Source organism: Hippopotamus amphibius, chromosome 8, assembly GCF_030028045.1.
Source record: "Hippopotamus amphibius kiboko isolate mHipAmp2 chromosome 8, mHipAmp2.hap2, whole genome shotgun sequence".
NCBI lineage: Eukaryota > Metazoa > Chordata > Mammalia > Artiodactyla > Hippopotamidae > Hippopotamus > Hippopotamus amphibius.
This window is the reverse complement of record NC_080193.1, coordinates 133,432,284-133,445,408: the sequence shown is the minus strand read 5'-3', so window position 1 is coordinate 133,445,408 and position 13,125 is coordinate 133,432,284. Positions and strand designations below refer to the sequence as shown.

General features: G+C 34.1%; 1 protein-coding gene across 3 annotated transcripts in view; it reads left to right on the top strand.

Annotated features, from left to right (window-relative positions):
- ACVR1C (activin A receptor type 1C) overlaps window positions 1-13,125 on the top strand; it is a 78,138-nt gene that overhangs the window by 28,499 nt on the left and 36,514 nt on the right. For 2 of the 3 annotated variants that reach the window (XM_057745015.1, XM_057745014.1), the window contains exon 1: window positions 2,483-2,651. In XM_057745015.1, coding sequence (XP_057600998.1) covers window positions 2,498-2,651 — 154 coding nt within the window. In that variant the 5' untranslated portion in view covers window positions 2,483-2,497. Of the gene's footprint in view, window positions 1-2,420; window positions 2,652-13,125 lie in introns of those variants that run through there. The other variant, XM_057745013.1, reaches the window with a different exon arrangement.

Here is a 13,125-nt window from a genome sequence, read left to right as displayed (position 1 = left end):
CTAGTAACAAATGGTTTGAGACTATGTGTCAGGAGAGTTTTTGTCCCAGCTTCAGTCCCTGAAAATATGAGATTGAAGAATAACCACAGTGGGGTAGGTTTTTTAAATTGTAAGAGTGTTTTCCATATTTTGTAATTGTAAATTTCCATAAGTTGTAAATTCATAGGATCATAAAATGTTGGCAGTCTATGAGACTTCAGGATTTCCAGACCCACCCCTGGTTAATTTTCCATTTTCAGAGGAAGGCACTGAAGCCCTGTAAGGTTAAATATCTTCAAAGTCAATCGGCAAATGAGTGACAGAGCTAGGACTGGAACCTTCATCTTTTCCTGAATTCTTTATCTGTACTGCCACAAGATCACCCTGCTGTGTGGCCGTCTCTCATCTAACCCAGACCATTAAAAGAATGAGAGCATTCCGCTCACTCGGCCATGCAAAAAGAGATGCATTTCTTTGTTATGCTTTTTAAATGGTCTGTGCACATTAGTTCATTCAGTCTTCCTTTATGGATTACAAATGTATTTTGAATGTTTCATAGGACAACTAGCTTTAACTCCTCTAGTAAAAGAAGACATAGTCACTAATATTTCCAATAGTGCTTCCTATGTACTAGACCTTATTCTGAGGACTTTACATAGATCAGCTATTTTATTCTCCAAAGCAGCACTATGAGGAGGTATATCTTACCTTTCATATAAGAAAGTGGAGGCACAGAGGAGCCAAGTAATAGCCAAGATTATTACCAGAATTTGAAGGCTTTTGTAAGATTTAAATTAGAAGATGTTAGAGAGAGAGAGATTCCACTGTCAGAAGACGCCTGGGTGGATGGATCTTTATTATATGAACTGTCTCTTATGCAAGGAGAGTGACTTAAAGACATTTTCAAATCATCTAGATTTTATATATCGTTTTACTGAGTCCCAATCAGTCTACATTATAAGGTTCTACCATTGCACATAAATACCAATGAAAGATTATATTCATTTATATTGATAACCACTGGAATAAATGGAAGAGTAAGCTATTATGCTTAGTCCAGTGTTGATAACAAAATGGTATTTTATTTCATGATCGTAAGTCCCTTAGCATGTAGTAATAAAAATGTTTATAGGGACGGTGTTTTACTGATCAAGAAAAATTATTAAAAGAAGAGATAATTTCTATTGATCAATATGTGGTTTGTTCTTTCTTACACATGCAGTTACATAGCAATGTTATCCATATTGCTTACATTGGTATTTGAAGTTGAGTATAAAAATGGCCATTTATGTGTCAAATATTTTACAGGTATAAAATCAGCTCCAATTTGAGTAATTAGCAATTTAAAGACTTTAATTTGAGAAAAAATGATTGTATGGAAAAACCTTGGACATTCAGAAATTGCAGGGGGCTTTACAGTTTAACAAAACCTTCATTAAAGTAATGACACAAAAGGCTTATTCAGTATTGTTCTTTTTAAAAATAATTTAAATAAAATTTGAATAAATTACAACCACTGGACTGTTCACGATGACAGATATTTTATGTCAGAACTCTACCACTTTGAACATGTGAGTTAATGTGTGGGGGGTGTGTGTATGTGTGTGTATATGTGTTTATTAAGTGGGGAATGTTGAGAAAACTTGAGAAGGGAACAGATTAATTTAGCAAAATCTAATTGTTGAAAGTTTTATTGGTGTAGATATATTAAATTCTATGATTGATGTGTTTTGCCCTATTGAATAGGTGTATTCATTAAAGAAAATTGCCTGAAGGTTATGGTCTATGTTCAAATGACTCTCATTCTAAGATATATTCTTTAGTGAAGAGGGGGAAGTATAATGGCTCATCAATGCCTTAAAGGTACTTCGACAATACAGTAGTGTTAAAATATCACAGAATATAAATGTAAAGAGTCACACTATTTTTTAAAGCTGTAAATATCTTTAGTTAGATTTGTGTTTAGCATGTTTACTTAACAGTTTAAAGGAGAAATTGTAAATGAACAGAATACACTGGATTGTTCAGTGACTCAGCTCCTGTTACAACACTTAAATGTTCTACAAGTAATGCTGGACAGCGCCCCTAGGTAGCTGTGTTACTGTATCCTACCGTTTCACAGGAGCTATTGATTTAGCAATGAGCTGGTTGAACTTAAACAGGAGGGACTTACACCATGGATGAGAACATTGTTTTAAAATATAGTAGCAACTGAAAAACTTGCTTGTGAAAATATAAGCAATAGTAAATGATGATTGGGCAACCCTTCTGATAAAACACATTACAGAGAGGGAGTAACAGCTTTAGCATGTGTGTTTATCCAGTGCTATTTAAACCCTCTCTCAATTTTCCTTAGGATTGAATTTCTCCATTCAAGTATTATGAAATAAATTTGCATGATAGCTTCTGTATCTTAAAGCTTTTTGCCTTACCTTTTCCAGGTTTGAAGTGTGTTTGTCTTTTGTGTGACTCTTCAAACTTTACCTGCCAAACAGAAGGAGCATGTTGGGCTTCTGTTATGTTAACCAACGGAAAGGAACAGGTGATCAAGTCCTGTGTCTCTCTCCCAGAATTAAATGCACAAGTCTTCTGTCATAGTTCCAACAATGTTACTAAAACGGAATGCTGCTTCACAGATTTTTGCAACAACATAACACTGCACCTTCCAACAGGTAAAGGGTTTATCTTTGTTCATTCCAAATTTAACTTTACTCTTGGGAAATTATATACGCATGATGGAAATCAAACTGTTTTATGTTTCTTTAAATAAGAAAATCTGTTTTACAGTTCCTGCTCTCTCTCTCTTTGGTAAAATTCTCTAGAGCTTAGTTGAGGTTGATTTTTTAAAAACTGTGCAAGACTGTCAAAACATTGACAACAGCATAACAACTTTGAAGAAATCTGTCCGCGTGAGTTGTATTTTTTGAAGTGATTAATGAACCTAAAATAAAATATAAATTTTTATGGATTCTTTTAAAAGAAATTAAAATGTGTACCAAGGAAAAAAAGAGAAAAAGGAGCAAAACTAAAAATAGTAGATTGCCACCTTTTATGGAGACAGAATATTTTTTTCATGGGTACCTTCTCCATATCTTTTTTGCCCACACTCAAGTGAGAGCACTCATCACCAGAAAGACAGATAGAAAGGAATTTGACCCTTCATTATTGTGTAAATATATTCTTTCCTTTTCCCCAATTTCATGGAGTTTTATCCTAATTTACAAGGTACAAAAAATCTTAATGTGGCCTTTTATCAGTAATCTGGAATCTGAAATTTCAGGAGCTATTAAGAGACAAGTAATTCAAATTAAAAACTAATATATGGCATGAAAATGTCCTGCTAGTAAATTTTCTTTAGCATGTTAATATCTATACACAGATACATATTCTTCCTCACAAATGAACATTTAAAGGCACTGTTATCCAATCTCAGTGTTCATTTATCACCACATTCTACTATAGTAAACTTCTTATTATTTTTAATAAATTAACTGCTCCTCCCCTTCCCCCCTTTTCTTTTACTGGAGAACATTTACTTTATGCAAAAACTTGGCATTACTGCCACAAATGAAAAACCAGTTTACTTGCCATAAATAGAAGATAATTAAGTAAATAAACAAACAAATGTACTGACTGCATAAAAGTTAGGTATTTTGTATTTTCTTTTTGTTTGAAAGAGAAGACAGTGGTGTTAAAGACATACTAACATGAAATGAGGCCTTTTGATACATAATCAGAAAAACTGGGAGAACTAAAGAAGAAATTCTGTGTGATTCAATGTTATTTAGTATCGTGTTGGTTTACCACTCCAATTAATCTCAAGAACCCTGAAAATTATTTCATGTACCACCTGTAATACTTGTCCCGTTCATTGGGAAACACTATTCTAAAGCATTATCCTGTGTGTTACAACCTCAGAGGTCATACCTAGCATATTTCATCTCCCAAAGCTACTAGGAGTCTTAGATTTTAGACCACATTTATTCTGTCTCAGATTCCATAGACTTCCTTGGTTTGGTAGTGATCTGGTATGATACCAGAATTTTTCTTTTCTTATATTTTCTCCCCTGGTTTTGGTGGACCAGAGACACCCTAAAATGAAAGTCCCATGTATTTAATGCTGGTCTTCCCATGACCAAGATCCACAAGATTAAGGGGGGGAAGGAAAGTCTCCATATTAGTCTGTGGCAGTGACCTCTTTAATGTGTCTTCTCAATAAAGAAGTATCCATAAGAATGTGTTCTGCCAGTCAGTAGGGATACAGGACAGTACTTTGATTGCAACGAAAGGTCTTGGAGGACACGTGCAGTTGGGCAAATTAAAGGTACTTAGTGCTGCTAGGATGTGGGTTCTTCCAAGCCCAACTCTAAACTCTGCCTAACTACTGAGATGCCTATGTTCTACCTTCAAATCCATTTGGGAACCAGACTTTCTCTTTAAAGAATCAATTTTATTGAGGTATAATTTAGATATAATGAAATGCACACATTGTAAGTGTACAGTTTGATGTGTTTTCGCACATACATTTAAGTAACTGCCACAACGTTTCCGTTACCTCAAATTGTTCTCAGTCAGTCCCTACTTTCACCAGGGCCAGGAAACTGATCTATTTTCTAATTGCTATAGATTAGATTTATTTTTCCTGGAGTTTCACATAAAAGGAGTCCTATGGAAGATATTATTTTGCACTTGGCTTCTTTCACTCAGCATGTTTTTGAAATTTATTCATGAAGTTGGGTGTATCAGCAGCTTGTTTCCTTTTTACTGCTGGGTAATATCCCATTATATGTTTTCTTTTGTTCTTTTTATGCATTCATCCACAATGGGTATTCATGCTGTTTCCATTTTGAGGCTGTTATTAGCAAAGCCGCTATGAGCAATTGAGTACAGGTCTTTGGATATATGTCATCTTTCTCTTGAGAAAACACCTAAGAGTGGAATTGAAGGGTCACATAATAACTGTATGTTTTATTTATAAATTTAATCTCCCAAATAGTCTTCAAACTGCTTGTACTATTTTATATCCCCAACAGAAATGTATGATAGTTCCAGTTGGTCCATATTTTTGCCAGCACTTGGTATAATCGGTCTTTTTAATTTTGGCCATTGAAGTGATTGTGTAGTGGTATTTCATTGTGGTTTTAAGTTCATATCTTCCTAATGACTAATGATGTTAAATTATTTTTTTCTTGTGCACATTGCACATTTGTGTTTCTTTATAGGGGTCAGATCTTTTGCATATTAAAAAAATTGGGTTATCTTATTATGGTTGAATTTAAGAGTTCTTAAATATATATTCTGAATACAAGTGCTTTGTTGGATATGTATATTATGACTATTTTCTCTCATTTCGTGGATTGACATTTTATTTCCTTGAAGGTGTCTTTTGCAGAATAGAGGATCAAAATTTGATGAAGTATATTTTATCTTTTTAAAAGTTATTAACGGTTCACATATTTTATGTCCTGAGAAGTCTTTATCCAAAAGTTATAAATATTTTCTTTCATGTTTTCTTCTAGAAATTTTAACATTTCAGCTTTTACATTTAGGTCTATGTTCAGTTTAAATTTAATGTTTGTTATTATGAGAGGTTAGGTGGAGTTTTATTTTTTTCATGTGTATATGAAGTTGTTCCCAGCATCATTTGTTGAAAAATCTATCCTTTCAATTACTTTGACCCTTTCATTGAAAATAATGTGACCATATATATGTGGGTATATTTCTGGCCTCTGTGTCTGTACTTATACCACTATCAAACTTTCTTGATTATTGTAGCTTTATAGTAAGTATTAAAATCAGATAGTATGACCCCACCAATTTTGTTCTTTTTCAGAATTGATTTGGCTATTCTGAGTCCTTTGAATTTCCATTTAAATTTTAGAATTGGTTTGACAATTTTCATGAAAAAATGATGCTGAAATTTTTATTAGATTGAGTTGAATATGGATTATTTGGGGAAAATAGTCATGTTAACAGTATTAATTCTTTTGATCCATGAACATAGTATGTTTTTCCATTTATTTAGTTTTTCCTCAGTTACTCTTAGTATATTGTAGTTATCAGAAAACAGGTCTTATACATTCTTATACATATTTCCTTGGATTTATCTCTAAGTATTGCATGTTTTAGGATGCTACTGTAAATGTTATTTTTAATATCTCAATTTCTAAATGTTAACTGCCAGTATATGAAGGTAAAATTAATTTTGTATATTGACCTTATATCCTGTAAGCTTGCAAAAATAACCTATTAGTTCTAGCAGCTTTTAAAAAAATTCTTTGGCATTTTCTGTATACAGAATAATCTTATCTGTAAGTTGAGACAGTTTTACATCTTCCATTCTGATCTCTATGCATTCTATTTCTTTTTCTTGCTTTTTTTTGCACTGGCTAGGATCACCAATATGATGATGAGTAGGAGTGGTTACAGTAAAGATCCTTGCCTTTTTCCTGGTTCTAGAAGGAATGAACTCTTTTACCATTAAGTGTGACTTTTTTTGTAGATCCCTGTTATCAGCTGAGGAAATTTGCTTTTATTCCTAGTTTGGGAAAGTCTTTTTTTTCATCATGAATGTATATTAACATTTTTCATGTGTTTCCATGGATTTATAGAGATAACACAACTTTTCTTCTTTAGTTTACTGATATGATAGATTATCTTAATTGGTTTTAAAAAATTACTTATAAGAGGGAAGGTATGTATTATCTAGGCAGTAATTAATGTCTACCAAAAATGCTGTATGACATTTAATTGATATCAAATTTCTTTACATAAACTAAGAATTTGTTTCTTTTAGTGACATGAGTATGGTAAATTGACATTGGATTGAAAAGGATTGCATGTGCAGTCATCTTGTATTGGGTTGTTCTCTCTGTGAGGCAGCACTGAATTGTTATTAGCTGTGTTTAGAACAGCAGCTGTTGGAGAGGAGTTGGGAATCTCGAGGCTGAGTGGTGACACAGCCAGTGCCAAGAACTCTGCTGTTATTGTGTCATCAATAAGTGTGATTGATCCCCTGCTCTGCCTAGTAGGAATTTATCCATTTCAAATGTGATCACATATGTATGAAATATATAAAAGCACTCTGAAAATTAGACAGTGTGACATTTCTACAGTACTTAATATTCTGCATCACATTCATGGGTAAAACAGTAGAAGAAAAGGTTGGGAGGTGACCAGCGAGGTTGGAGAAAATCTAGGACTTCCCTTTTCAGTTCCAGCTGAAAGCCAAGTGGATCCTGGCCTCTTGGCTCTTTCATCCATCACCCCAGACCATGGGGTCGTTTCTGGATAGCTGACTTGATGTAGGTACAATAACCCACTCTCGTCATGTTTCAGCTGGCTCTTTTCTGTCCTTAGGTCTTGTTTGTGATGATTGGGCTCTTGCTTTGTTTCTTTGTGACAAAATTCCTGCCTTGAATACATCTCGTGACTTTTTTCTCTCCCCTTCCTCTCCCTGATGGTGTCCTAGTAATTCAGCAACTAGAGATCTGTAGGCACAGACTCTAAAAATCCTTCTAAAAATCCTTTTAAGTGCTTGATTCTAATTCTTAAAACCTTAGACTAGTGGCTTTCGTATAGCTTTCCATTGTGACACACAGAAAGAAATACATTTTACAATATATAATTTCCCCTACCCACATGCACACACATATGAAATAAGAATTTTACAAAATATTTTTACCCATAAAATGTGTGAGGTACTCTATACTCTTTCATTAAGTGAAAATGCTGATCAGACCCTACAGTTGTTTACATATTTACAGTTTAAGAAACACTGCTTTAGTTGATATTTAAAATATGGTAATTTTAAATGCAGCAAGAACATTTATTATTTTAATTTACTAGTTCAACAATCTATTGAGTCTAGTTACTATTTTAATTTACAGTGTTTTTCATTTCTTTTTTTAGAATTTATTTATTTATTTATTTATTTATTTATTTATTTATGGCTGTGTTGGGTCTTCCTTGGTATGCGTGGGCTTTCTCTAGTTGCTGTGAGGGGGGCTACTCTTTGTTTTGATGTGCGGACTTCTCATTGCAATGGCTTCTTTTGTTGTAGAGCATGGGCTCTAGGTGCATGGGCTTCAGTAGTTGTGGCTCGTGGGCTCAGTAGTTGTGGTGCATTGGCTTAGTTGCTCTGCAGCATGTGGGATCTTCCCGGACAAGGGCTCAAACCCATGTTCCCTGCATTGGCAGGCAGATTCTTAACCACTGTGCCACCAGGGAAGTCCTAACAATGTTTTTCTTTTAAATGGCCTTTTAAAACCTTCTTACCCGTTTATTTTTAGGGTTTGTCAAAAAGTTCGTTCGGGTTTTTCCGTAAGATGTTATGGGAAAACCCGAATGAACTTTTTGGCCAGCCCAATACTAAATTGGATTAAAGTCAAATTAATTCAGATCATGGTGAGCAAGATTTGATTTAGATCACATTAAATTCAATCACTTGCCCTTAAAAAAGTACTTCCTTGTTTGACATTGCATGTGGCTTTAATTTTTAGGAGTTAATTTTTTTGAGAGAAGTAATTTTATATTTTGGTAGACATATAACATTTAGAAAAATTGCTTGTTTCCCTGAAGCTTATTGTAGTAGATATCTTTGATGTCACTGGAGTGGCCTTTCAAGTTCAACTATTATCACAAATATTTAGAGGTTTTTTTCCTATGTAAACTTGAAGGGCAACAACCATTTCCAAAAACAGGAATGTATTTGACTAGTGCTTGGAGTTCATGTCTCTGCTAATAGGAAATATGTTATTATTTTCATTAAACAAGCATACTGAATATTTAAAAATTACAATTAAATATAGGTTATGCAAATCAGTTAAGTAAGACAAACATATACTTTATGTAGTATAACCTAATTTCTTATTACTGTTTATTTTTAGACTAGGTAGAAATAGCTCTTTTAAACTCCAAAAATATCTGCCTACCTTTCTGGATGCTATTTGTCTTGCCCTGACTGCAGTGACTTTAAATCTAGTACTCCCAGACTTTATTAAATTGCCTGCGTAGTAACTGATGCAGCTTGTCCACACACAGCTTTCTCTGAAATTAGGAGAGAAGCCATTTTGGTGGGATAAATTCCCCTTCAAAAGTAAATGATGTTGGGGACTTCCCTGGTGGTGCAGTGGTTAAGAATCCACCTGCCAATGAAGGGTTCAAGCCCTGGTCCAGGAAGATCCCACACGCCACGGAACAACTAAGCCCACATGCCACACAACTACTGAGCCCATGTGCCACAGCTACTGAAGCCAGTATGCCTAGAGCTTGTGCTTCAAAATAAGAGAAGCCACCACAATGAGAAGCCCATGCACCACAACAAAGAGTAGCACCTACTCTCCACAACTAGAGAAAGCCCGCATGCAGCAACGAAGACCCAACGCAGCCAAAAATTAAAAAAAAAAAAGTAAATGATGTATTTTTAACTCTTCATTTTTCCATTTCAATAAGAAAAGGACTTATTTATCCAAATTAGTGTGTACTTTTGGGGTAGAGGATGGGGAAGGGGATTGTTTATAGGGTAAACAAATGAATAAGCTAACAAGTTCCATTCTTTTGGAAAAAGTTCCAAAAGATATTTGGGGTGTGTGCCCCTATAATGGGTTCTGTCTGTGAGCCCTCTAATAAGTTCTCACAGTTTCTCCACTGATTTTGTGTAAGCTGGGCCTTCTGTGTCTATTCTCCAAGTTTCTTAAACTCTTTTCCTTATATTTGCTAATATTTGAGTCTCTGATAATTTTAATATCTACAGCTTCTATGAGTTTGAATCTGCTGACTCATACATGTTCTGGGTGACTACTTCCCTTGTGTGTTTTGTAATTTTTGATTGTGAGCTCATGGTTTGAGAATCATATCTGGAGGAAACTTTTGAAGCTTGTATTTAAAATATGTTTCTCCAGAGGGGATTTATATTAGTTTCTGCTAGGTATCTGGAAGTGCTACCAACTGAAACCCATTCAGTGTTTTGATTAGGTTTTTTTGGCCAACATCTAGCATGAATTCTGGCTCTAAGTCTGCCTATATGGATGTACACTTATGGTGAGGACCTCTTAGAGATTTTTTTTTTTTCTGCTCTACCCAAAGTCAAGGTTGAGACAGACAAATAGATAAATATACACCCTGTCTCTCTCTGCAGAACATTTTCTCTTTTGTTTTATTTTCAATGTAATGTCATTCATATTTGACTGATTTATACCAGGATCTCTGATCTGACCTTTCACAATTTCAGGAACCATGTTTTATCTCCTGTTCTTGTGATACAGTCTGATAAACTAAGCACTCAACTACCAAGAACTGGCAGATGCCTCCAGGGCAAATAGCAGTCCCAGTGCTCAGATACCTCTTTGGATTTGCATTTTATTTTTGGCTGCTGAGCAATTCATTAATTTTCTTACCAGGTTAATCATGTACAAAAAAAAAAAAGAGTTTTTCATTTATATTTTATTCAGCATTTTTGTGTGTGCTGTACTAAGAAGGGCTTCCGTGGACATCTAAAGTATAACTTGGCAGAAGTGGAAATTCCAGGGTGGTTTATTTTTGAAATGATGCTGGCATAATTATCTATCCATCTGGAAGAAAACAGGGCTGTACCACAGTGTCATACCATATACAAAAATAAATTGCAGCTTGATTAAATATCTAATTGTGAAACATAAAACAATTTAAATGTCAGAGGAAAATTTAGGGAAAAAAAAGATTTTTATGACTTTACACTATGGAAGCTGTTTTGAAATAAGACAGGAAATCCAACTGCTATAAAAGGAAAAGACAGATCTAGTTGACTACATACAAACTAAAATAAAAACGAATAATAAAAGATATCATAAATAAAACCAAAGATAAATGAAATATGGGATAGAAATATTTTGTAGCATGTGTGACTAGAAAAAAGGTAACCATTTAAAAGACAAAGAGCATCTCTCTGTGTGTGTCTGTGTTTGTGTGTGTGTGTGTGTGTGCACTCATGCACAGCAAGAGAGAGAGTGGGAAGAGAGAGAAGGAAAGGGTGCTAAATGAAAAAATGGGCAAAAAACGCACATGGAAATTTTACAGAAGAGCATATTCAAAGCAGTGGAGTATTGAAAAGAGGCTCAACAAAACTAATAGCTGGGAAGATGCAAATTAAAACTACATACCGTTTTTCCCACCCATTGGATTGGTAAAAGTTAAAGGAAGATGTTTTCAACTAAAAGTATCAGCAACTTAGATAATATCTTAACCAATGAGGGAGTTCACAGCCTCAACCTCACAAGAAATCTGGAAGTAGGTTCTTTCTATGATTTGTTAACAAAAGAAACTCAACAATGTCAACAGCCAACTTCCAGTTTTCTTTTTATGTGAATTGGTGAACACCATTACTGTTTAAGGCATTATTATCTAACTTTCTGATGATACTCTTATCTGATATACTTTTTTCCCTCATGTGTATCTGTTTTTTCTAACAAGGGAAATGTTGGGTTTTGCTGTTAGCAATCTCAAGATTCAGGGAAGACAGAAGTAAAAAAAACATAATTTGTTCAGATTGGGTCATCTAACAGAAACCACTGTGTTTAGCAGAAATATCAAGGGTCTCCTTCCTTATTGCAAGTTTAAACCAGACGTGAATCCATCTCCTTCTAACCCAAGGGAGGAGGCTTGGGTTTAGTACTAAGCAGAGCAGGGGAAAAAAAGAAATAAAGAAAATCAACAAGTTTAAAACAAACCAAAAACCTTATTCTTGAGAAGCTGTGGACATAGCCTAGCCTCACATGGATTTTACACCTGAGTTTCCATTGCCTGAATGGTACTCTCCAGAAGAAACACTTCTTTTTAAAGTAGACCCAAACTAATAGTGTCCCCAGTTGCCTGCCAGAAGAAAGTTCAAACTCTCTGGAGAAAGGCATTTTAGTATTAGGTCTCAAAGAGACACAGCAAACCCTTTTGCAAAGATAGTATTGATATATAATGAAGACCAAGCACTCCAAGCTCACAGGGGTTCAAAACAGCATGAGCGTGAGCCAACAGAAGAGAGCACAAGGTTTCATATATTGGGATTATCAGCCAATAATTACAGAACAGCTATTCTTCTAAGTTTAAAGAAATAAAAGGCAAATTTGAAAACATTTTTTAGAGAATAGAAAATTATAAAAAAAAAATGACCTGGCAGAGTTGAACAATAACAGAGGAAAACTTTTTAAAATTAAAAATATAATAACAAAAATTAGAAATTTAATGCATAGATTTAACAACATTGGTATAATATAAACTGAAGAGAGAATTAGGGAACTGAAACACGGGTCAGAAGAAACTATTTTGGATGCAGTAATATAGAAAATAGATAATGGAAAACATGGAAGAGAGGATGACAAATAGAGGAAAGTATAGGAGAGTTTGATATGTGCTTTTACATATGCTATGCATATATTAAACAAATAAAATGCCGCCATTTATATTACTAGTAGGCAAAATTACCTTCAATGTAAAAAAAATTATTAGAATTAAAAAGGTCACTTTTTAATGATTAAAGTTTCAATTTACCAGGGATTCTTAATAAATTTAAATTTCTGTGTACTTAAGAATATGGTCTCAAAAATAAAGAAAATATTTACAGATCTATAAGGAGAAATAGATGAACTCAGGAGATTTTAATACACCACTGTCTTGGTAATTGATAGAATAAATAGATTTAAAAAAAATAGTGAGACTACCTAAGGTTGAAACAACATGATTTATGAACAACCTAATTTTTAGAAAATTATAGTGTAAATTATTATAGTCTTAGGACATATCTGTAAGGAAAATTTTAAAGCCCAAGAGGTTCTACCACAAAATTCTGCTAAATTTCCAGGAACAGATAATTGCGTAAATATTACACAAATTCTTCCAAAACACGAACAAAGAGGAAACACTCCTTAACCTATTTTATGCATAACCTTGATATCAAAACCCAACAAAGAGAGTATAAAAAGGAAATTACAAGCCATTCTCATTTATGAGCATATATGTAAATATCCCAACTTTAACCTGTAATAATACAGGAAAAGGGATTCTGGGAAACAAAGTACAAAGACAAAGAAATGATTATTCCCCAAATCAGGATAATGATTACCCTGGAGGCTGGGAAAGGGTCTGATCATGTCAGGTATCTCTGAGTGGGGGAACAGG